Genomic DNA, 23,783 nt, shown 5'->3' with positions numbered 1-23,783 from the left:
AATTCGAGATATGTTTTGTGTCAATTTGCAAAAATATCAAACAGTGACATGTTTTGTTGCTCTATAAAAGGAGGGTAAAAACAGAAGAAACTACAAAATTTCAGCTAGTTCAGAAAGTGGGAGAGAGGAATCAAACAACATTTTAATTCTAAAGACCCCTCTAGAGAGAGAAAATGGGATTTGTCATTTCTGCAAATAGTTTAGCTTCACATTCTCCATCACTTTCCATAGTGCAGCTTTAGCTTCTTCTAGCGTTTCAACACCATGACCTTCCTCAAATGCTAGCCTCTGTATATTGAACTACAAAACCCAAAACACACGAAGAAAAGAAAAGCCAAGTGGGACATTTTATGACCGTGAAGGTATAAAAATCAACAAGCCAACAACACTGTTTACTTTACCTGAGCACCTTGACGAACCCGTACATCTATCCCTTTGCTATCTATAGAGATGAGAGCAGCATCGTCTACCTCTGATTCGATAGACAGTAGCTCCCTTAGTGGCTTTGAGAAGATGGCATTTAGTTCCTATCACAAGTTCAAGAGGGAAAAGTAAGACCCTACTTCAATTTACCAAAAGACAAGAATGGTTGGAGATTATCTTAAAGCAACTGAGAGGGATTTGAAATGAAGCACCTTGAGGTTCTGTTCACCACCATCAACAGCGATCTTATCTGGCTGTAAAGCCTCATACTCTTTGACATCGACCCAAGCGACAGTGCCAAAACCTCCAATAAAGTATATATCACTGCCAATATTCACATTGAGTATGGAGTGTATAAGTTGACAAAGAGACAAACAATCATCTTACATGTATTGGTACTTTAATAGTCAACAAGTTTGGAAGACAAACCTTATGTTGTGCATTCTAAAATAGTGAAAGTTTACCCACTGCTCGGAAGGTCCGTGATGGTGCTTTGCACTATATTGCTTATGTGCCCACTCCTACCAAGTCACAACCAGAGATATTAATCAGCACATACAGATGTTTAAGCAAGTGAAATTAGCATTTAGTTAGCTATCCCTACCTGTTCATCTTCAGACAATGGGTACACATCACCAAATAATGTCACTCTTGCATTCGACAAGCCACTCCATCCAGGTATCTGCCAGCCAAAATCCCCGTTACAGAACCAAAAAAAAAGAGTGAACCTTTACTTTGCCATTTAAACACAAGAGCAAATGTTACCTGAACAACGAGACTGCATCTAGGTTCAGCCAAGAGATTTCTTGTGTGGATGGCCAACGGTGAGAATAAAAATATTGGATCTGGGGAAACAAGAAGTAATAAGCCATTCAAGACAATGTGCACTATAATCTCAACCCCAAGACTCAGCATAAAAAGAAAGAAGCAGCTGCAGAGTTATGAGCAATTGAAAAAAACAAGAAAGACAAAGTAACTTACGCCCCATCCGATCAGATGCAAAATCCACCAAAGAGCCAAAAGGGTAACCTTCCCTGCGATGGTGCATCTTAGACATGACTGTGCATAGATGAGCAAACCTAGCCTTCAATAATTTAACCGACAAACCAACACCAATCAACTTTCTCATCCCTCCAAGTAAGAAACAAGAAGAAGGTGACCTTAAAAGGAGGAATCTTTATACCTGCTCAAGCAAGTTCCGTACAGCCAAAGCAGGCGGAGGCAAGGCATGAGCTGATGTTGCATTCTGAACTCCACCAGATATCGGAGTTCTATAAAGAACAGCTCGATTTCCTCCACTATTACCAGCAGCACAGCCCTGAGGAAGTGCAAGAGATGTCTGCACATCGATCATTACACTACTATGAGAAAGTAAAGTCTCAATCTTTTCCTTCACAACAACATAACAAGAAGTCTGAGATTCGTATCAATGACAAAGTATGCATCTTTAAGCTAACCCACAACCAAAAAAACTGAACTTTCCATGAGAATCAAAACAGAGTATGTACCTGTGACAGAGAGAAGATATCACCTTCATCACTTGGTGTGTCGTTGTTATGTGAGAGAGCTTGTATACGAAGCCCCACGTGGCTTGATCCATCGCTGATTCTCAGATTGGGGATTCGCGGATTACATAACCAACACGGAGACTGGGAAGAAGGTAGCGAGGATTTCAAAAGAGGCTTGATCTGGGGTAAATTGGAGATGTGTGATGAAGTAGAGAGAGCTTCCATGCTCATAGATTCCACGGAGAGAAGAGAATGAAAGAGTTACCGATCTTTTCTTTCACTGTGGGAATAAAGTTAGAGCTTATTGGTGGAATAAGGACTTTCCAGCGTAGGGTTTGAAACAACATTATTATATACTAGAGGTTGGTCCGCCCTACGGGCGGGTTAATTACACTAAACTATTTCATATTAGAATATATTTTAATTTTATAAAATATTTGAATATTTACTTTATATTAAAATAATAAATACAATCTATTTTTATTTCTTTTTATTCTAAGATCATATCATAACTTTTATTAAAATTTTTTGGTTTTAATTATAAAGATCAATAACATTTTTTTCTGAGAAAACAAAATTAATAAATTAAAGTTAATGAACATTTAATGATTTATATTTTTCTATTTGATTTATATTTCAATTTGATATATTTGAAGAAAATTTAAAGTAAGAATAATTAGTATATTTTTATACGGGTATCAGATTTTAATATTATTACAATAACTAATTTTTTCACGATAATAAATTACCACATCCACCTCCAAGCTAAATCAACTAAATAAAATGTAATGTGTTAAAATTATAAAAAAAACATTTTAAAATAATTTACAATTGATTTCAAAAAATATCACAAAATAATAATTAGCTTATATTATGTAACAATTTTATATTTGATTTTCAATTCATAATGATATTTTCTTTAATTTTTAGTGATTTTCTAACTATGTTTTGTAAATTATTTTAGCGATTGTTGAATTTTTTTATAAAAACTTATTTATTGGAAATTTCACGCATGTTGCTTGAAAATATTTTTATAGATAATGTTATAAATTAGTAAAGTATTACATTTCTAGTAGAATTTTACTTGAGTTTCATACACTACCCTATCATATCAAATTAATACAGTAGTGTCTGTACGAACGATTATTTGAGCTCTTAATGTTAATAATAGCTATGAATGTTTCAATGGCTGTTTATTTGTTTACATTTTTAACATCATTTTGTTTACATTTAGTGGATAATAACTGTGAGTTAGTATAAGTGGGTACTTATTTTACACATTGTAGGAAGACATTAAGTTGTTTGTGAACTTTGGCTTGGGCTTACCATTTGGCTTGTACTGCTAAGGAATATGTATTTGTAACTTAAAGACTTGTTGATCTTACTGTTAATGAAAACTTGCAATATTGTTATTTGAGCTTATTTTTTGTGAAGGGTGACTTTAGAAACTTGGTTTATTTTAGTTGTGTTATTGGAGCGTGGGTTATATGGTTTTTGTCAGAATAAAGCAGAGAAGTTTTTGGAAGAAGATCATATAATATATTTGAGCTAGCTTATCGATGATTAAGCCTTGCTTGCTCTACTTTCTCAGAATGTGTTAGCTTATGGAGTTTGTCTATTGATATCTAATAGTATGGGGGTGTTGACAATTACTATGATGAGTGTTGATATAAGAAAATGGAGAGACAATTGTTCGTAACTGCACCATAACTGTTTGTTACTTGACGATTTTAAGGAAATTTTTCGGATAAATATTTAGTAGAATTTCATGCATATATTCTATGTTTTTAAGGATATGAGTCCATTCATTAAGCTGTCTAATATTTTAATCCTTCTTATCCTTAATAAAAAATGCATCACCACGTACTTGTGGCTCTGTTTCGTTATCGTAAATAAACTAAAATATGCAAGTTCTCTATAACATTTCAAAGCGTCTCAGACATAGCTATTCCTAACAATGTGTTTGACTGTTTCGGTGTCTTCCCAATGAGTAGTTTTGCTCGTCGTTGTTATGAAACTGGACTCCTATCCAAGCTGTTTCCTGCAATGTATGTTAAAAAGCCAGGCTGATATATTAAGTTATATTGTTAGAAAGTGAAATCTTACTTGTAGCTTCCGTATTATCAAGTATTTTTATTCTCACAGGCTTTGTGAGTCGTGAGAGAGCCACAAACAACTGACCATGCCTACAAACTGGTCTTGGGAGATTGAGGGCAACCTGTGCATAACATACTCTTATTGGTGGTATTGCCTCTTTTGGAATATGAACGGATGCATATTGTCATTTGCGAATAACTGAATCCTTAGGAATAAGACTTTCTCGCCCACATGAATCCCTGTCAAAATCTTTGCCGACATTTGAGGGAGATCATTAGCTCAAACTTCAATGCACTACAACCGCAACACCGAGCTTGCAAAATTTAGGAAATATGAGAGATTTTTAAAGTAGCGAAGGCAGCAAGAGAACACCGTTGTAAGGTACCTATAACAGCAGTACAAACCTGAGATCAAAAGGTAATGCATCAAACCAAGCTTTTGGGAGGACTCCAATTTCAATGTAATTTGTAATGTTTTATTTTTCTGGAAAAGTACCTGAGGAGAAGGATATATGGTGGATCCAAGTTTCGACTTATTTCCTTAATCTACAGACAAAGGTTCTAACAACAGATATCCCAAACCAGAACCAGTTACTCCACCACCAGCATTAAAGACCAATAACCCCTTGCAAGCATGTATAGTTGTCGGCAAGATCTCTGACACTGTTAAGACAAAGGTCCACAATCTCCTTTCCAACTGCAACTATATAACTTCTAATCACCATTTGAATAATCAGTAAGAAGAAGAGAAAAATAAAATTTTCTCTCACCATTGGCGAAGTTGTTCCCAGAGATAAGTTACTCATGATTGAAAAGCTGCTAGTAAGTCCCGGTAGATTTCATAGATGACAATGGTCTCGAGATCAACAAAGACAGCTCCCAGAATATGGTTTCCGGCTCCATTTTTGCAGACAAAACTGTCGAAAGCGTCAACCGTCGTATCATTGCTAAAGAACCAAAACGAAGCTATGATCAGGTTCTTGGCTCAACAAAAAAAAAACTTTGAATCCATAGAAATTGGAAAAATTCTGTACGAAAGTGAATTAAACCAATGAGTTTCATTTTGTACTTTTTCATTTTTCTTGAGGGCTTAGTCCCAAAAAGGTAAAATATGCAAGGGAAAGTGTACTCTCACTCACCGGGTGTTGTTTGTGAAATGGGAGCTAGATGTTTCCACCTCAGCGTTCTTTCCAAAAATCGAACCAAGCCTTCGATATACTTTCAAGGTCTTCCATGTTTCGGCTAGAAGTTCCTATAAATCTGAAAAATGCCAAAAATAAGGTTTTGGCTTAGAAAGAGACAGAGATTGAAAGAAAACGAATAGTTTGGTTCAACGAATCACAAATGACCAAATTACAAATCAGTAGTTTGGTATTGATAATCTCACAAACGAAATCTCTTTGCAGTAGTCGAAAGAACATGCATTTTGAATCCGCCTCCTCTCCTTATATCCAGACCAATAAGCATGTATCCTCTCGCTGTGCTCTGGGATCCCAAAAATGGATGATCCTAAATAGAAGCTTTGCCTCTACCAAGCCGAGAAGAACATAACTGAAGAACATAGCGTAGTGAATGTGGAGGATGATATTGCTGATTTGTTGGTCATGGAAGTGAAGGATTTTTTTGTAGACTGTAACAGAGTGATATATATATAGGGCGAAGGCATGGAAATTCTATCGGCAAGTAGGTTTTGATTGCAGAAGCCATTAACATAGATTTGATGAAGCTTAATTATTCAGGCAGAAAGTTACACCAGAAATCCGGAGCGGCAGGAAATTTGGGGTTTCGCGAGTAGAAGAAGATGGAAGGACGTGGCTGTACAGATTTTCGGGAAATGTTTTGGGCTAGTTAAAGGCCTTTTGCAAATTGTTAATAATCTAGAGAGCGAGAGTTTTGTAAACGTGAGATGAAGAAATTGGAGAGTAACACGTGGAGAAAAGAACCAATCCCATTGGCTGATTTAAAGTGAGGACGTGGACACTCTCACCACTCATCTTATTCTCCTTTTAGTATAGTATAGATATCAAAAGAGAAAATATTTTTGTCTTTTAACTGTTTTTTTTTTGTATAAGATAAGGATTGATGATTAGATTACACAGTTTTTTAAATAAAAAAAATCGGTCAATTTTTGTATCAAAACAACATGAAACAAAACACAAAAACAGTGCGTACCTTTTGGCTTATTAGTTTTATTTTCTTAAGATAAAATCATAAAATCTATACTATTATTTGATAAGTAATTTTAATTTATTTGATTAGATAATTGATTAAAATTAATAATAGTAAGAATTATCCAAAATCTGAAAATATAATTGATTAAAATTAATAATAGTAAGAATTATTCAAAATCTGAAAATATAATTTTAAAAAGAGATAATTTCTATATATATTGTATTGTTATCTGAAAAAATCTTTTAGTTAAAAGTTAAAAACATAATTATATAACTAAAGTAAATTTTTGAAATCGAGCTCTCACGTTAAAAGTTAGAGTGGTTAATATCGTTTATACCCTTAATGAATAAAATGTATAAATAAATTAAAAAATAAAAACGAAATTTTAATTTATTTGATTAGATAATTGATTAAAATTAATAATAGTAAGAATTATCCATAATTTTAAAATATAATTTAAAAAAAAAGATAATTTCTATATATATTGGATTGTTATCTGAAAAAATATTTTAGTTAAAAGTTAAAAACATAATTATATAACTAAATATTAATCAAAAAAATTCTTAATTATATAGTTAAAAATAGAATATTGAATTATCCAAAATCTAAAAATATAATTAAAAAATAATTTCTATATATATATTGTATTGTTATCTGAAAAAGTATTTTAGTAAAAAGTTAAAAAAACATAAATTATATAATTAAAAGTAGAATATTGAGTTATTTTAAAATTTATTTTAGAATAATGAATATAGTGTACAAAGAACTTTTCAAAAATTTATGAAAATGTTTAAGTCCCCATCGCGGACAAAACACCTAGTACTAAATATTATACTTTTCTAACGCTACCACAACGACAAATCTCATTTTATGATTTTTTTCTGTGGTAAAATCTCATTTTATTGTTATATAAATAATCATAAAGTAATAATTTATTATATATTTTAACTCTTTAATTCGTTCAGGTATGCAACTTTGATGCAGATAGGAATACACACCAGTTAAAGAGAGCTGGTTGAGTTGATCACCATGGCGTTTATATTATTTTGGGGATCAACACAGAGTTCAACTTTAGAAAACCAACGTGAAAACGTTTATTGCCAATTGCCACATGGAGCATAGGATTATATTTCTTGGGAATTTTTAAAAATAAGAGATCAGATTGTTTATTACTTTCATGACTTTTACAATTAAGGTTTTTGATTTAAGTATGACTGTTACAACTTTAAAAAAATTTAAGAATAGAAGTAGCTTTAGAAATAGCTGAAAATCTGAATTTGTGGCTTTGAAAATATATATCACTTTAGAGTAAAAGTTAGTTATTTAGGCTTTGAGATTTTTTAGAAATGCTTTTAAAACTTTAGAAAACTTAAACCCTTATTGGTAAAAAACTGATATTAAAACCTTTAGAAATAAATTAAAGCCTGTAAAACCATTAAAGTTAAAACGCCAATCGGAACCTTAATCAACTTAACTTTATACATAAAAAGGACAAATAACGAACCAGCCCCAAATTCGATTCACTAATTCATATATTTCGTAACTAAAAGTTGTATGTCTCTACTGTTGTATAACTTATTGTATGAATCATTGGGCATGCCCATCCACGCGCTCCCAAAAATTTTGCTCTCGAACTCTAAAGTTTTATCTTCTCCGATTGATTACGTCATACCTCTTTGGTGCTGTTTCGACGCTGTGAGAGGGCTCCACTGCTCCCGCCAAGTTAAACCTTCTCCTCGGTGCTTGATTTACTTGGTGATGCGCTCTTTTCTCCGTTTCAATCTCGACATGTCATTCATATCGACTGTGGTATTTGGTGAATTCATCGTTGACGATAAGAGAAGCAACGAGGTACGTTATTGTAGTTACGAATATAGCATCTTTTCCTCTTCTTTACGGAATCAGTGGCCGCTCCTGAGTTCATGTGATTCGTCGCATGTTTCCGGTAAGAATCTTCAGTCACTATTTGTCATCTAATTGGGAGGGTCTATTTGGTGTGGGCTGTACTTGGATATCTCACGGCCCCAGATTCTCTGACCATGGCGTGGAGGCTTGATGTTGTCTCGCTAAATTCAAGTTCCCATGGCCTTAATATCTTGCTAGCCTATCTCCCATCCTCCTTCAGATTTGGCGTTGCTTGTTGCTTGGATTTGATTGCAGGTTAAGAAGTTTTGGTTAAGGAATCTCTTCGTTTTATTGTGCTCACGGTTTACAAAGCTTCAAGAGGAAATAGTGAGGTCTGGAAGTGGTGATGCTGCCCCTTTCGTTGTTAAGTCGGCTTTGAGGATGAGTGAGGTGTGGAAGTTGAACGCTATTAAATCTCGGTGGTTATTGTTATCTTATGCAGGACCGGATTTTGGTTTCGTACAAGCGTTCCAATTCATACTAGAGGGCAGTCTTCGAGCAGGCTTCTATGATGCTTCAGAGGAATGGTTTTTTTTTGCTACATGTAACAGGCTGAATCAGCTTCTTACTCGCTTAGTTGATCGTAATTCCGAAGATAAGCTTTATCTTCGGATTTCTCCCCACATATCAATATTGGATTTATCTTTTATTCTAGTGCTTCAAGTTTGTATCGGTTATTTCTCTCCTATTTGTTACCAAACTGATCCGAAGATGTATTTTGTGTCCATGTTTTTTTTCTTTTTTTTTTTGCCGTGGAACCAATTCCAAAGGTCTTATATTTGGTTAACAACTATTTGTAACCCTCATCCTTCCGTTCTCGAAATGATATTTACATTTTTTAGCAAAAAGAAAAAACTTAATTGTCTGAATGATTGGGTCAAATGGGCTTCTAATAATGGGCTGATATTGACTTGGGCTGAGCTAATTAGGGGATTTTGGTGATTTCTCTCAACAGGCTTAAGCCGACATAAGATAACGACATTCGACTAAAATGCCCATTAGTCGATAAATCATAATGAGCGTTTATAATTTTCCAAATGTTTTTTAAAATATATTATCAATCATTAGTGATTAGACAAGGGAAATAAAAATAAAAATAAAAATTAAAAAAATCAATAAAAAGAGGTACCTTTTCCGCTCGCCTCTCCTCGCTTGCCCCCTTCCCGGCATCGCCTTGGATAATCAAATCCTCCGTTTAACCGTGTGAATTACTCCCACTTCACCATCCTACCTCCATACTTCTTGCTTGCCTTTCTCTGAAACAACAGGTTCCCTTTTTTTACCTAAGCTTCTTTTTTTTTTTGTTACTTGTCGAAGTCAAAATTCAATTTGGGCTTCTTGTTTGTATCTGGAATTGCCTATATTTTCTTGGGTTTTTTTAGTTGGCAGCAATTGTATTTTTATGATTTGCAATTGCTAAAGTTTTGATCTTCTTCTCTCAAAGGTTGAGACTTTTTTTTTCCAATCCGATCTGATTAATGTGTGGCTTTTATTGCTGGAATTGGATAAAATTAATTGTTAGGGTTTAAGGTGTTTTAACTCTTGTTATGTGAGATTGATTATCTTATTCTGTAATAACTTTTCAAGAGACCATTTTCATTTCTGGAAATAAGAATCATACTACTTTATATCATAAAACTCCAAATCGGTTGCAGTAGGGACAGTTTGTGACAAACCACCAGTAACCGTTAATGATGTCACTTAATGTGCAGTCTAGCTTTTTAATTCTGAAAAAAGAGTCTTAAATAATGTTCTGTTTTTTTTCTTTGATTGGGGTGACACTTGATGAATAAAAAAAGACCATGGATGATGACCTTCATGGAAACAACGGTGGAATGCACAATGGCGGCGGAGTTCAAGATCCAAATCACTCGATGCACGTGCAGTATGATCATCACGGTATGATGGATGAGCAGCACGCTGATGATGTGATGAACGAGGGACTGGAGGCAGACATTCCTTCTCACCTTGGCAACACATCTGATCATCGCGGTGAGGTTGTGGACCGTGGCAGTGAAAATGGAGATCAGTTGACCTTGTCCTTTCAGGGACAAGTTTATGTTTTTGACCGTGTCTTGCCTGAGAAGGTGACTTTAACCTCTTCTAGCAGCTGGTTGGTGTTTTTTTTTCTGTGTAATAAAGCTCTCGTTGATATTTGTTACTGCAGGTTCAAGCTGTGCTTTTGTTACTTGGAGGAAGGGAAGTACCAAATACAGTCCCGACAAACGTAGGATCACCTCATCAGAACAATAGGGTACTGGTAATAAAAGACTTGTTTAATACCATATATGGGAGGATATAAGTTTTACTACTCGATTTTATCGCCTGACAAATGTATGTACCAGGGTCTATCTGGTACTCCTCAAAGGTTTAGTGCCCCGCAGCGGCAAGCCTCGTTGCTCAGATTCAGGGAGAAAAGAAAAGGGAGGAATTTTGATAAGACAATTCGCTACACTGTCAGAAAGGAGGTAGCATTGAGGTGCGTCTAAATCAACAAATGGGTTTGTTTATATCCCCATCTTTTGAGATACACTAAAAGGTTTTGGTTTTCCGCATGCAGAATGCAACGTAAGAAAGGTCAGTTTACATCTGCCAAGTCAAGCAATGAGGATTCTGCATCCAATGGATCGGATTGGGGGTCAGGCCAGAGCTGGGCTTTGGAAGGGACTGAGACTCAGAAGCCAGAGGCTTTGTAAGTTGAATAACTCTTGTAAACTCTTACAACTGTTATTAGATTTGCTTCAACCAACACTAAAACATAGAAATAATTTGATTTGTTTGCTGTTTTTGTTTTTGGGAGTTTCTTTTTCACTTTCATAAACTTTTTGGGAGATGCTTCAACTCTGAATCATATACTTATTATCAAAGCATCAACCATTTCAAACCTGGAGTTATTAGAACGGTTGTCACCTTTTTAAGTCTTTATAGATGGTGAAGTTATTTATAGCTTGGTGTGTACTTGGTTGACAAAAGCTCATGTCTGATCTTTTTGCCATCTTCAAACGGTTGTGAACATGTTAAAAAGATGTCGGCACTGTGGAACCAGTGAGAAGTCAACTCCAATGATGCGACGTGGACCTGAAGGGCCAAGAACACTTTGTAATGCATGTGGACTAATGTGGGCAAACAAGGTAAGCTAAATAACACTTTTCGTTATTCATTTTCTATTAACACTTGGTTGTCTCAGTGATCACTTATAAACAAAACAGTAACATTGTCTTTGATAATTTCAGGGGGCACTTAGGGACTTATCCAAGGCCCCTCCTCCTCCAACAGCCCAGAATCTGCCTGCAAATAAAATTGATGTGAGTGAGTAACATCAGTTTTTTCTTCTGTACTATATCGCTTGAAAGGAATTGGATAAGTTTCGAGATTGAATTGCTCTTTAAGATACCAACCTTTTTTTCTCGATCACATTGTTGCAGGAATCAATTCTTGAGGCTGAGCTAGCTGGGGACATTAGCAACTCACAGTGAGAGAGTAAGTGAGTTAACAAACCCATTGTACGCAATAAAAAACGATGTGAGTTTGGTTGATGAGGGTTCTTTGGGACACTCATAATCTGTTGTTGTATAATTTTTAGAAAGATCACTCATGAGAAGAGATACAAATAAAACATATTTGCTCAGTCTCTTCTGTATGTTTGATTTGTTTCACAAGTCTTTTTATTTATCTTTTTCCTCAGGTAGAAACAGTGAACTTCTTGTAGCTTTTTAAATTTTATTGACACACAATAAAACATTTTTATATTTAATTAGTAGATAATTTAAACAACGATTTGGTTATACTTATATGTCGTGCAACCCAAGAGATATTTACGTCGTACACACGTTCACCATGTCATTGTCATGGACGAACTTTCTCTCCAACTTCACTATCCTCTTATCATTTTTATATTTTCCTGATAAGTTTTCTTATCAAGTTAATTTGATAAAATGTTTTTTTCTTTTCAGTCAAATAGAGCTTAGAAATAATATTTTTTTTATGTAGTTAGATCTGAGAACAAAGAATGATAAATGAAATGTGAGATTGTATGAAGATAAGCCATGTTAGTATATATAATGGTACCATGTTCTTTCCCCCGGGAAAATATCCTTCTTCTTCATTCATGTGCTTCTCTTTCCCATAAAAAGAAAAACGAACTTTCCGCTATTTTTGCGAAAACCAGACCAAATATAGACAATGTCGTCATTCATTTGAGTTCTGTCTCTGTGTCTCTTTTGTTTGTGAGTTTTGTTGTTGTTGTTGTAATTAGTTTCTCTTTTTGTTTTTCTCTGTGATTTACAGAGAGAAAGTTTAAGAGAGAGAGAGATAGTTTTTAGGTTTTTTTGTTGCCTTCTCCTTCTCACTAGTTTGGCTTTCTCTCTCGCCAAACTAATAACGAACGACCTGACCTTTATCAGAAGAAGAAGGTCGTTTCTATTTTCTCCTTTCTTTTGTGGTTTTCTTGAAAAGAGGAGGGAGGAAGAGGTGGGGTGAGAGACCAAGGAAGGGAGGATGAGCACTACGTCGTCGAGCAATGGGTTGCTCCCCACGTCAATGTCAGGACGACACGACGACGTGGAAGCTGGAGGATCAGCCAGAACACAAGATGAGCACCACGAACAGCTTGAACACGATCCTGATGATCCTTTCGACCTTGATAACACCAAGAACGCCTCCGCCCAATCTCTCCGTCGCTGGAGGGTAATGTCATCTCTGATTCTCTTTCCTTAAAAATGGTTGCGTGGCTTGACAGAGATTCGATCTTTATTAATTACATTTTGTGCAGCAAGCGGCACTTGTACTGAACGCATCACGTCGGTTTCGATACACTTTGGATCTCAATAAAGAAGAACACTATGAGAGTCGTAGAAGGATGATCAGAGCTCATGCTCAAGTCATTAGGGTATATATATATATATACTTATTTTTGATGAAACTTTTTTGATTTCATCACCATGTTTCTTGATCTCATACATCAGTAAATTGCTTTATTGAATCAGGCAGCATTGCTTTTTAAGTTGGCTGGAGAACAACAAATTGGTGGTATGTGACTCTCTTTCAGATGAGTCAGATCAGATTCTGTTTTTGTTTCCTCAAATAATCATTCTTTTTTTTTTTTGATTTCAGCGGTTGCGTCATCATCATCAACTCCATCAGCTTCAACTGGCAACTTCGACATTGACCTTGAGAAACTTGTGTCAATGACTAGGAACCAAAACATGTCCAGTTTGCAGCAACATGGAGGGGTTAGTCTCATATTGCATTCATTCATTTGTATGCTATAAATGGCAAGGCTTATGATTACTTAACTACTACCTTTTTAGGTCAAAGGTGTTGCAGAGAAGTTGAAGTCAAATCTGGAGCAAGGAATCGAGGAAGATGAGAAAGAAGTGATAGATAGGAAGAATGCATTTGGATCCAACACTTATCCTAAGAAGAAGGGGAAGAGCTTCTATGTAAGCAGCAGTTTCTATTTTATAATAGGTGGTGTTTCATCAGCTTGTGGATATATAACTTATACATATTCTTAACTTTATGTTGTCCAAAAGATGTTCCTCTGGGAAGCATGGCAGGATTTGACTCTTATCATCTTGATCATAGCCGCTGTAACATCATTGGCATTGGGAATAAAGACAGAGGTTTATATGTTTTTGACTTTCCTTTTTAATGTTCCAAACTAGGAACTAACTTGTTTTCTGCTTCTACTCTACTATCTTTTGGTTACTAGGGTTTGAAAGAAGGTTGGCTTGATGGTGGAAGCATTGCTTTTGCAGTTTTGCTTGTCATTATTGTTACAGGTATGGCCATGCTTTATCGTCTCTATATTTGTTTACATCTTCTAGTTAGGTTCAGTCTTCAGTGTCACATTAATCCATTTAAGACGACTCTTTCTTTAAAGCTTTATCTTTTTATTCCTTCAGCTGTTAGTGACTATCGCCAATCTCTTCAGTTTCAAAACCTCAACGATGAAAAAAGAAATATACAACTAGAGGTGCTTTGCTTTAACATTTTATAGATTGTTTGCAAATTATATGGTTTTGAGCTGATAATTAAATAAATGAAAACTCTTACAGGTCATGAGAGGAGGGAGAACAGTGAAGATTTCAATCTATGACGTTGTTGTGGGAGATGTTATACCTCTTAGAATAGGTGACCAGGTCCCTGCGGATGGAGTGCTAATTAGTGGCCATTCTCTTGCTATTGATGAATCTAGCATGACCGGTGAAAGCAAGATTGTGAGCTCATCCTTGTTCAGTTGTGTGCTCATCTTCTCTTTATACTTTGCTAACACAGACTTTTGTTGCAGGTCAACAAGGATCAAAAATCTCCTTTTCTAATGTCTGGTTGTAAAGTAGCTGACGGTGTCGGTAGTATGCTGGTAAATCTTTGAGGCCTTTGTCCTTTTGCCTGACTTCTTTTCTAGTAGTTATTCATTCGGACTCTTTTAACAGGTTACTGGTGTTGGAATCAACACTGAATGGGGATTGTTGATGGCAAGTATCTCAGAGGATACTGGTGAAGAAACCCCCTTGCAGGTATGTCATTTTGATGACTTTGTTTATGGTCTCCACAATGTCTTGAAGAAGCCTAACCATTCCTTTTTGGTAATCTTGTAACAGGTGCGGCTAAATGGTCTTGCAACCTTCATCGGTATAGTGGGGCTCACGGTGGCTCTTGTTGTACTTGTAGCTCTTCTTGTGAGGTAATATTGGTGAACAAAAGTTTTGGCTTACAACTTCATGGCATGTTGAGAGCTATAACCTTGAGTTGTTTTTTTCAGATATTTTACCGGAACTACCCAAGATTCTAGTGGAGCAACGCAGTTTGTCAAAGGGAAGACTAGTATCAGTGACATTGTAGATGATTGTGTAAAGATATTTACGATCGCAGTAAGTATTCATTCCACATCCCTGATTATGTTATACTGTAGACACATGAGTTAACTCTGGCGTTTGTTTTAGGTTACCATTGTGGTTGTGGCAGTGCCTGAAGGACTTCCCCTAGCAGTTACCCTCACGTAAGTCTTGTTTGATATTATCCACTCAGAAAATATCTAACTGCATTGTAGTTGTTGATATATTTTTTCATGAATCCATGTGAATAGTTTGGCTTACTCAATGCGAAAGATGATGGCAGACAAAGCTTTGGTCAGAATCAAATATAATTCTTCTCTAGCTTTAGCTATTTCTTCTTGATTTTGTCTGACCACCTTTCATTTGCTAACAGGTTAGGAGGCTTTCAGCATGTGAAACCATGGGCTCAGCAACAACAATCTGCAGTGACAAAACTGGAACTTTGACTTTGAATCAGGTCAGTATCCAGTAAAAAAACTCAGCATCAATGATGCTTGTAGATAGCTAATTTTACCACTTTCCAAAAAATTACAGATGACCGTGGTTGAGACTTATGCTGGAGGATCAAAGATGGATGTAGCAGACAACCCCTCTGGGCTCCACCCTAAACTTGTTGCCTTAATAAGTGAAGGAGTGGCACAGAACACTACAGGCAACGTTTTTCATCCCAAGGTGGTGTCTAAGCTCATACTGAGGATATCAAATGATGGATGGTTAGTGCTCATGTTGTAATTTACTGTAGGATGGTGGAGAGGTGGAGATTTCTGGATCTCCTACAGAGAAGGCTATTCTGTCTTGGGCGTACAAGGTATCACATGTTTGCTTACTCTTTGACATATATTTCTTATGTATGTGCATATATATATTTAAAGAAAGCTATCGTTACAGTTGGGGATGAAGTTTGATACCATCAGGTCGGAGTCTGCTATCATCCATGCTTTTCCTTTCAACTCTGAAAAAAAGCGTGGAGGTGTTGCTGTTCTTAGAGTAATTTCTTGTCCTTCTCATCGCCATTCAATGAGGAAAGTCTCCAAAGTATCATATGGAGCTGATCAATATTATATATTAACTCACTGCAGGGTGATTCTGAAGTTTTCATTCACTGGAAGGGAGCAGCGGAGATAGTTCTGGGTTGCTGTACACAATACATGGACTCAAATGGTACTCTGCAGCCCATTGATAGCCAGAAGGTTAGGTGACACAAAATCTATAAATTTTCACTTGAAAGGCACTCTTGCTTAGGAGGACTAAAACATTTTCCTATACTTTGGTCTCATCTCAAACATCAATAACATTTCTGTTCTGGAAATTACTTTTACAGGAGTTTTTCAGACTTGCTATTGATGCCATGGCGAAAAATAGCCTGCGATGTGTGGCTATTGCATGCAGAACACAAGAGCTGAACAAAGTTCCCAAGGAACAGGAGGACTTGGATAAATGGAGTTTACCAGAAGATGAGTTGACTTTGCTTGCTATCGTTGGTATAAAGGTAGGCATGCTGAAAAGCTAACTTGAGGTTTGTTTTATGTGTTCACTATGTGACGATTTTTACTCTGTATAGGATCCTTGTCGTCCTGGTGTCAGAGAAGCAGTGAGAATTTGCACCAGTGCTGGTGTTAAGGTAGGCTCCTTGCCTCTATAACGGCAGTTAAATGTTGCTATAATATGGTATTGATGTTTACATGAGTGTTATCTAGGTACGTATGGTGACTGGAGACAATCTTCAGACAGCAAAAGCAATTGCTTTGGAGTGTGGTATACTTGCTTCAGATACAGAAGCTGTTGAGCCTACTATCATTGAAGGAAAAGTGTTCCGTGAGCTATCTGAGAAAGAGAGAGAACAAGTAGCCAAGAGAATCACGGTATGAACATTCAAGGATCATGTGACCTTACTGATGCTATAGTTCAAATATTAACTTGGGGGGTAACATGCAGGTGATGGGTAGGTCCTCTCCTAATGACAAGCTTTTACTTGTTCAAGCACTAAGGAAAAACGGAGATGTTGTTGCTGTCACTGGTGATGGTACTAATGATGCTCCTGCACTCCACGAGGTTAGAATCACTGGTGATGATACAGGCTATATTAGGTTTTGTGTTCCACTTCCAAATCTGACTTATCTTTTTTTGCTTTGTGTTATAGGCAGACATAGGTCTCTCTATGGGCATATCAGGAACAGAAGTTGCTAAAGAGAGTTCAGACATTATCATTTTGGATGACAATTTTGCTTCAGTAGTAAAGGTTTGTCTTAGTGTATACCTCCATAGCTATTCTTTATGCCTTTTTCTTATAATGCAATTCTTGTACTGTTTCAGGTTGTTCGTTGGGGCCGTTCTGTGTATGCAAATATTCAGAAGTTCATACAGTTCCAGCTTACTGTGAATGTTGCAGCTCTTATAATCAATGTTGTAGCAGCAATGTCTTCCGGTGACGTTCCTCTAAAGGCTGTACAGGTTAGTTAACCTTCCCCCTGGATGGTAGAAATTTTAAGATACTTTGAAGATGGAGTACAGAAGAAATACAATGGTGGTTCTTTGATACAGCTGCTTTGGGTCAACCTTATTATGGATACTCTTGGAGCACTTGCACTGGCTACAGAGCCACCAACAGATCATCTTATGCACAGAACCCCTGTTGGAAGAAGGTATGTAACATCATGAAAATTTTAGTGAAACAAAAGTAGATATATTGTGGTTTATATGTATGGTTCTTGATTTGCAGGGAACCTCTAATAACAAATATCATGTGGAGAAACTTGCTTGTGCAGGTGACTTGTTCAGTGAAAAAACTATCTTGATGTTGATTTATTACTAAAACATTTTGTAGAGTGCATATTGCTGAAATTATAATTTTGGGGGATGTTGCAGTCATTTTACCAAGTGGCTGTCCTCCTAGTTCTTAACTTTGCAGGCTTGAGCGTGCTTGGCTTGAGCCAAGACAGCAACCATGCACATGCTGTGGAAGTGAAGAACACTATGATATTCAATGCATTTGTTATGTGTCAAGTAAGCAAACCATCTCCTCTTTATCATCTCCTTATTCTTTAAATCATATGGAATTGGGTTTAATCATGCAAGTCTTTCAGATATTCAACGAGTTCAACGCAAGGAAACCTGATGAAATGAATGTTTTCAGTGGAGTATCTAAGAACCCTCTCTTTGTTGCAATTGTTGGAGTCACTTTTGTACTTCAGGTAAGACAATAACACAAAAGTCTTTTGACACTTGATAGCATATGATAGTAAACTCTTGTGGTTGAAAATGCAGATAATCATTGTTACTTTCCTTGGAGAGTTTGCTCATACAGTTGCACTGAGTTGGCAGCTATGGCTTGCTTCTATTGTTATTGGACTTGTCAGGTATGTCCATTTTTTTCCAACTTGAAATGAAATGTAGAAACCATAAATATCACTAATTTGTTGTCTCTCTGCAGCTGGCCACTAGCAGTTGTTGGGAAGCTGATTCCTGTACCCAGGACTCCGATGAGCGTCTACTTCAAGAAACCCTTCCGTAAATACAGAGCCTCAAGAAGTGCATAAACACATTACTAGAGATATTCATCTTCCTCATACTGCAACTACAGAAGCAATAACAAGTGACAATGGCTAAACCTTTCTTTCTTTCTTTTAAATGGTAATAGTATATTACAAATGTATCCAATTCTTTTGTCCCTTTTTTCAGATTTTTTTTTGTATGATGTAAAGGTGCAACTTTGAATTGAATTTGATTTGGGGTTGTACTAATGGGAGTTTGGCTCAGTCTTTGGGTTTTCAAAAAGTGTTGTTTAACATGGAGGATTCTCTGTGTTCATACCAACCACAACTCTTTGCTCTCTGTCTGTAAACAAGCTCAATCTACTTTTCACATGGCATCACTAGATTTAAGGACCAATGGACATAGTAAAAGATCACATGGTTATTCTTCCTTCATCAGAAACCCTCCACACTAAAATCAGTCTTACAAACAAATATTGTGTGTTTCATACTATTGAACAAAATATATAAAATGCAAAAGGATATAAGCCAACAAAATCAAATTGTAAACCTCAATTGTTTTCTTTCCTACACAAGGCAACCTTAAATAAAGAAAAACAGAGAAAACATCAAATTAAATATAGCTTACACTTGGTGAAAACTGAGAAAGCCCATGTTTGGAGAGATCACTTTAGAAAAGGTGACAAGGTTCAGCAAAAGCATGAATAAGCCAAGTGGTTCTTCTTTGAGATGTAAGGAGAGATGAAATCTGTAGCAAGGGAAGAAGTCTCAGAGATCTCTGCTGGAACTAGCACTTGAGGCTTACCCAAAGCTATCCTTTTCCCAACTGTGTTTGCATAGAACAAACCAGATATGGCTGGAACAAACACATCGCTTCTTGAGCTTATGTAGAAGTCAATAACATTTTCATACTCAGAACTCTCTGATTCAAGGTACTTTGATCTCTTACTTGCTGGCATTACTGCCTCCTGCCATTTGTTAAGTGACAAAAACATTAGCAACATGGTAAGAGAACTTTTTGGAGTAAAGAATGTTTGTTTTCTTACACACCTTTGTAAACGTTTTTGGGAAGATATCCTTAAGGATATTGAGGCTACTGTCCCATCTAGGCTGAGTCAGATAGATGGTTGTGTCACCAGCAAATCCAAGCTTCCTCAAGAACACAGCAATCTCTTGTGCGTTGTAACAAGTCTTGGACCCTCCCACACCAGTTGAATGACAATTTTTCTTCTCGAGTGCTTCGATTCTAAGGTCAACAGCTATGAAACGGCCATCTGATTTCCTGCTGTGAGTCCTTAACCTCTCAATCATGGACTCAACTACTGCGTTCAGCTCAGGTTGCAACTCCAAGGAACCAAACATTGCCAAACAGGCCACAGGATCGGTTTCGCCGTCTTGTGAGGATTTCCTCAGGTTGACAGAAGGGAAGTATGTAGCTACTCGAATGTTTCCTTTGGACTTGAAGATGGGTTCAATGTGTTCTTTGATGTAGTCTTCTGTAACTCTTGTAGGGACTTTAACAATGGCGATGTCTCTTAGAGATACTTGTTCAGGCAATTGTTTGACAACTTTGATGACATTGTCCAAGCTTTTGATTAGTTTATCAGCATCATAAATGTCTTCAAAGTTCCTGATACCAGTCATAAGTTGATCTTAGAAACCAATTATCAAACCATAAAATGTCATGAACATAGACAAACAAATCATATAACCTTTCATCACCAGGTTTGCTTCCTCTTATATCAGGAAGCACTAGTGTTGCTCCAAGATGCTTTGCCACCATTACAGCATCAGTGATCTAAACATGTGATCAGAATTAAACACACAAACACAAACAGAAGAAGATCACAACACATCTGAATAAAACCATGGTTGACTTAACAAACTGAGAATCAAAATTTTTATAAAGCATACCTGAGAGATATGGTACTCAGGACCATTCGTTAGAGAGAATGTAACATACCCTTTTGATGATACCGCTTCATCTGCAACATTTAGTCCTTAGTAAATAGTCCAGAATCAACTACACAAATGGAAATAAGAAAGAGTCTGATTATAAAACAAACACATACCGGATAGTAATGTTGGCCAACAAGGATTAAGGTCATTGTTATCATCCATCCAAGGTCCTTTATTTCCTTCTAAGGCTCCAACAAGACTATCTTTCACAGATACTCTTGATCCTTCGAATTCGATATCATGTGCATCTCCCTGAGCTTTCTCCTGTGAGTAGAGAAGAAAAGGTTCAGTTTCATGCACTATTAGTTTACACCAAATTAAAAGAGATGAAAATCAATCATGTCCTAATGATCAGCTGAAACACTTCACTGTTGACTCTTGACTTGATTCATGCAAATCTACATTTTTATCTAAAAATGGAAAGTTTGTTTTTCAAGAAAACCCTTTAACGCACAAATCAAGAAAGTGCAACTGATCAAATGAATTAGATCTGCTTGAAAGACAAAAGTTGTCGGCAGAGAAGATACCTGAACAGAATCATAGTAATCTCGATGAAGCATCTGTCCGAGCATCACAAACATGGTGATGGTGAGAATACCAGCAACCACTTGCCTCAAATCCACACCCATTTCTAGTACTTTCTTACAAAACTGGATCGTGAAAACAGAGTTGGAAATAGAGAGAAGAAAGGAAGGAAGGAAAAGAAAAAGAAAAGGAAAGTCCAACAAAGAGAGTGTGGTGTGGGGGCAGATAGAGACAAGGTATCTTCCTCAAATATGAAATCTCACTTCCCCCTTGTGATTACTTTTGTAGTGAAAGTTTTATCTCGTTGTCACTATTGATTGTTGAAGTTGAAGTCTTACGCTAGGAAAAGCATTGGTCATGGTCAGCCACCGACACTTTTTTCTTGCCGTGAATTTTGGTATAATTTTTAACCGGTGGTTTCATAAAACCGGTACCGAACCAATTTAGACCAAAGCATGCTGATTGTTTTGTTTTTAAACATTACTTACTATCTTTATCCTACAGTTTAGAGAATGCTACTGAGGAGCCAGTAAGTAAAATGTTTAATCAGATGGGATCCTTTAATCAGATAAACTATGTTAAAAAAACATGCGAGTCTGTTAGGATTCGAGCTACTGCTACTCACCTAACGGCTCCGATCTATAGCTACCAACGAAACACACAAGATAAAGAAAGTGACACAGGAGAATTGTTCACCCGGAGTTCACTGCACTCTCTCAAGGTGAAAGAGCCGCTATAACTTTCCGGGGCTGGATTGTACCAGCAACTGCACTATAAAGAGATCTAGCTCAAACCGAGCTCTCGAGATACAACAATGGCGATCTTCTTCTTCCGCCTTTCTCTCTCTCTCTATTTTATCTCTAAGTTTCTCTCTCTATGCTGTTATATCACCTTCAGCTTACAACATAAAGAAACGTATACGAGTATAAATACAACTCGTTATAGTAGCGCAGTTCCACGTGAATCCCACGTGCTTGTACGGTTTAGCTTAACCAATACTTCTGATTGAACCGGGGACTTAACCTGATTAGGAACACCTTTCTTCAACACTCCACCTTGTTCCTTATCAGCTCCACCTTCAACTTCATTCTTGTTACTGACACCGTAACTCTCTTAACTCCAAGCAAACCCGCTTAGCTTCACATCCTGAGAAAACCCTCTCAGCCTTTATAACTTACGCTTCTTCTACTTTCAGACTTCTGTGACCCTTAGCAAATCCAAAGCGCCCTTGAATTTGCCAACCGGTAGCACCTTAGTGAAAATGTCTGCTGGATTGTACTCTGTTGCAATCTTCACTACTTGTACCCAACCATCAGTAATCAACTCTCTAACAAAATGATACTTTGTCTGCACATGCTTCGTTCGTTCATGACATACTGCATTCTTCGCCAGTGCAATTGCACTTTGAGAATCACAGTAAATCTTTATTGCATCTTGGTTGAACCCAAGCTCATTCACAAAACCCTTTAACCAGACTGCTTCTCTTGACGCTTCTGACAGAGCTATGTCCTCTGACTCTGTTGATGACAACGCCACAACCTTCTGTAAACTAGACCTCCAGCTCACCGGATTACCTCCAACTGTGAAGACCATCCCCGTTGTAGACCTGCGTTTATCTGCATCCCCTGCATAGTCTGCATCGCAATAACCTCGAACTGCAAACTCTCCTTCTTTTCTGAACACTAACCGAGTCTTCACCGAACCTCTCAGGTATCTGAGCAACCACTTCACTGCCAGCCAATGATCTTTGATGGGGTTGCTCATATACCTGCACACCAGACCCACTGCAAACGCCAAATCTGGACGTGTACGTATGATAGAGTACATTAAGCTTCCCACTGCACTTTGATAAGGAACTTTCTTCATAGCTTCAGCTTGATCTCGCAGCTCTAACTCCGTAGCTGCTCTTAGCGCAAAATGGGTACCCATAGGAGTACTAACTGCCTTAGCTTGCTCCATCTTGAAATTTCCAAGTACCTTCAATATATATCCTTCCTGAGACACCGTCAGAATCCCTTTTGTTCGATCTCTATATATTTCCATACCCAAAATTTTCTTGGCTTCTCCAAGATCCTTCATTTCAAACTCTGAGCTTAGTAACACTTTCAGCTCCTCAATGTGCCTCCGATTCTTAGATGCAATAAGAATGTCATCTACGTACAATAAGAGATACACACAGACCCCGTCCTTCAACTCCTTGAAGTATACACAGCTATCAAACTCACTTCTGACGTAACTGTTCTTCAGCATAAACTGATCAAAACGTTGATTCCACTGTCGCGGTGACTGTTTCAATCCATACAAAGACCGCTTCAGCAAACACACCTTATTTGGATGCTCCTTGTCTTCATAACCCTCAGGTTGCTCCATGTAAATGGTCTCCTCCAGATATCCATGAAGAAACGCCGTCTTGACGTCCATTTGTTGTAATTCCATATCAAAATGGACAACCGCAGATAGGATAATTCGAATCGAGACCAACTTCACTACCGGAGAGAAGATCTCCTGATAATCAATGCCCTCCTTCTGTGAGTACCCTTTGGCCACCAACCTTGCCTTGAACCTAGGACCATCTTCCTTTGTAGCCCCTTCTTTCTTCTTGAATATCCACTTACAGCCTATAGGCTTTTGATCCTTGTTAAGATCCACCAGAACCCAAGTTCGATTCTTCTTTAATGAGGTCATCTCATCATCTGACGCCTCTGCCCACTTGTCACTGTCAGGGCCCTCCATCGCTTCTCTGTAGCTTCCTGGCTCTGCTCTGTCAATGTCATCTCTCATCAAGTATGCGAAGCCTGCAATGTCTTCATCTTCAGGATAGACGTGATAATCTTGGAGCTTTGCTGGTGGCTTCAACGTCCTCCT

At 37.1% G+C, this 23,783-nt stretch overlaps 4 protein-coding genes across 7 annotated transcripts; 2 read left to right on the top strand and 2 right to left on the bottom strand.

Moving 5' to 3' along the window:
- Positions 1-2: 2 nt before the first annotated feature.
- BNAA01G25330D lies at positions 3-2,288 on the bottom strand. 3 transcript variants are annotated; one of them, XM_013784968.3, is made up of 9 exons: positions 1,932-2,288; positions 1,607-1,813; positions 1,405-1,507; positions 1,189-1,268; positions 1,028-1,105; positions 853-944; positions 636-747; positions 402-527; positions 3-300 (listed from the first exon to the last, which is right to left on the bottom strand). In XM_013784968.3, the coding sequence occupies exons 1-9, from the start codon at positions 2,160-2,162 to the stop codon at positions 184-186; spliced, it is 1,146 nt and encodes a 381-aa protein (XP_013640422.1). In that variant the 5' UTR covers positions 2,163-2,288; the 3' UTR covers positions 3-183. The 3 variants fall into 3 exon arrangements, with proteins under 3 accessions (XP_013640422.1, XP_048593514.1, XP_013640436.1); XM_048737557.1 differs by having other exon boundaries at positions 1,607-1,807; XM_013784982.3 differs by having other exon boundaries at positions 1,607-1,762; positions 1,932-2,287.
- Positions 2,289-9,131: 6,843 nt separating this feature from the next.
- On the top strand, positions 9,132-11,858 carry LOC106345826 (GATA transcription factor 24). 2 transcript variants are annotated; one of them, XM_013785023.3, is made up of 8 exons: positions 9,132-9,372; positions 9,904-10,191; positions 10,272-10,358; positions 10,450-10,583; positions 10,665-10,796; positions 11,130-11,235; positions 11,338-11,409; positions 11,530-11,858. In XM_013785023.3, the coding sequence occupies exons 2-8, from the start codon at positions 9,907-9,909 to the stop codon at positions 11,578-11,580; spliced, it is 867 nt and encodes a 288-aa protein (XP_013640477.1). In that variant the 5' UTR covers positions 9,132-9,372; positions 9,904-9,906; the 3' UTR covers positions 11,581-11,858. The 2 variants fall into 2 exon arrangements, with proteins under 2 accessions (XP_013640477.1, XP_013640468.1); XM_013785014.3 differs by having other exon boundaries at positions 10,272-10,364.
- A 378-nt stretch (positions 11,859-12,236) lies between these two features.
- On the top strand, positions 12,237-18,698 carry LOC111216203 (calcium-transporting ATPase 9, plasma membrane-type-like). The gene is made up of 32 exons (XM_048737511.1): positions 12,237-12,790; positions 12,876-12,992; positions 13,090-13,132; positions 13,217-13,335; positions 13,414-13,545; positions 13,639-13,728; positions 13,818-13,887; positions 14,011-14,081; positions 14,164-14,325; positions 14,397-14,468; positions 14,542-14,625; positions 14,710-14,792; positions 14,871-14,979; positions 15,052-15,107; positions 15,195-15,237; positions 15,317-15,400; positions 15,478-15,615; positions 15,686-15,751; positions 15,832-15,930; positions 16,023-16,133; positions 16,265-16,432; positions 16,505-16,564; positions 16,641-16,805; positions 16,879-16,995; positions 17,084-17,182; positions 17,257-17,394; positions 17,485-17,585; positions 17,663-17,708; positions 17,809-17,946; positions 18,027-18,134; positions 18,208-18,299; positions 18,374-18,698. The coding sequence occupies exons 1-32, from the start codon at positions 12,602-12,604 to the stop codon at positions 18,477-18,479; spliced, it is 3,276 nt and encodes a 1,091-aa protein (XP_048593468.1). The 5' UTR covers positions 12,237-12,601; the 3' UTR covers positions 18,480-18,698.
- Positions 18,699-18,958: 260 nt separating this feature from the next.
- On the bottom strand, positions 18,959-21,203 carry BNAA01G25300D (protein MANNAN SYNTHESIS-RELATED 1). Its single transcript, XM_013784432.3, has 6 exons — positions 20,921-21,203; positions 20,507-20,657; positions 20,349-20,419; positions 20,147-20,232; positions 19,485-20,064; positions 18,959-19,402 (listed from the first exon to the last, which is right to left on the bottom strand). The coding sequence occupies exons 1-6, from the start codon at positions 21,020-21,022 to the stop codon at positions 19,124-19,126; spliced, it is 1,269 nt and encodes a 422-aa protein (XP_013639886.1). The 5' UTR covers positions 21,023-21,203; the 3' UTR covers positions 18,959-19,123.
- Between the last annotated feature and the right edge of the window lie 2,580 nt (positions 21,204-23,783).

This window comes from Brassica napus, chromosome A1 (genome assembly GCF_020379485.1).
Source record: "Brassica napus cultivar Da-Ae chromosome A1, Da-Ae, whole genome shotgun sequence".
Taxonomy (NCBI): domain Eukaryota; kingdom Viridiplantae; phylum Streptophyta; class Magnoliopsida; order Brassicales; family Brassicaceae; genus Brassica; species Brassica napus.
Note: the sequence above shows the minus strand (reverse complement) of the source record. Positions and strands in the feature narration are given on the sequence as shown.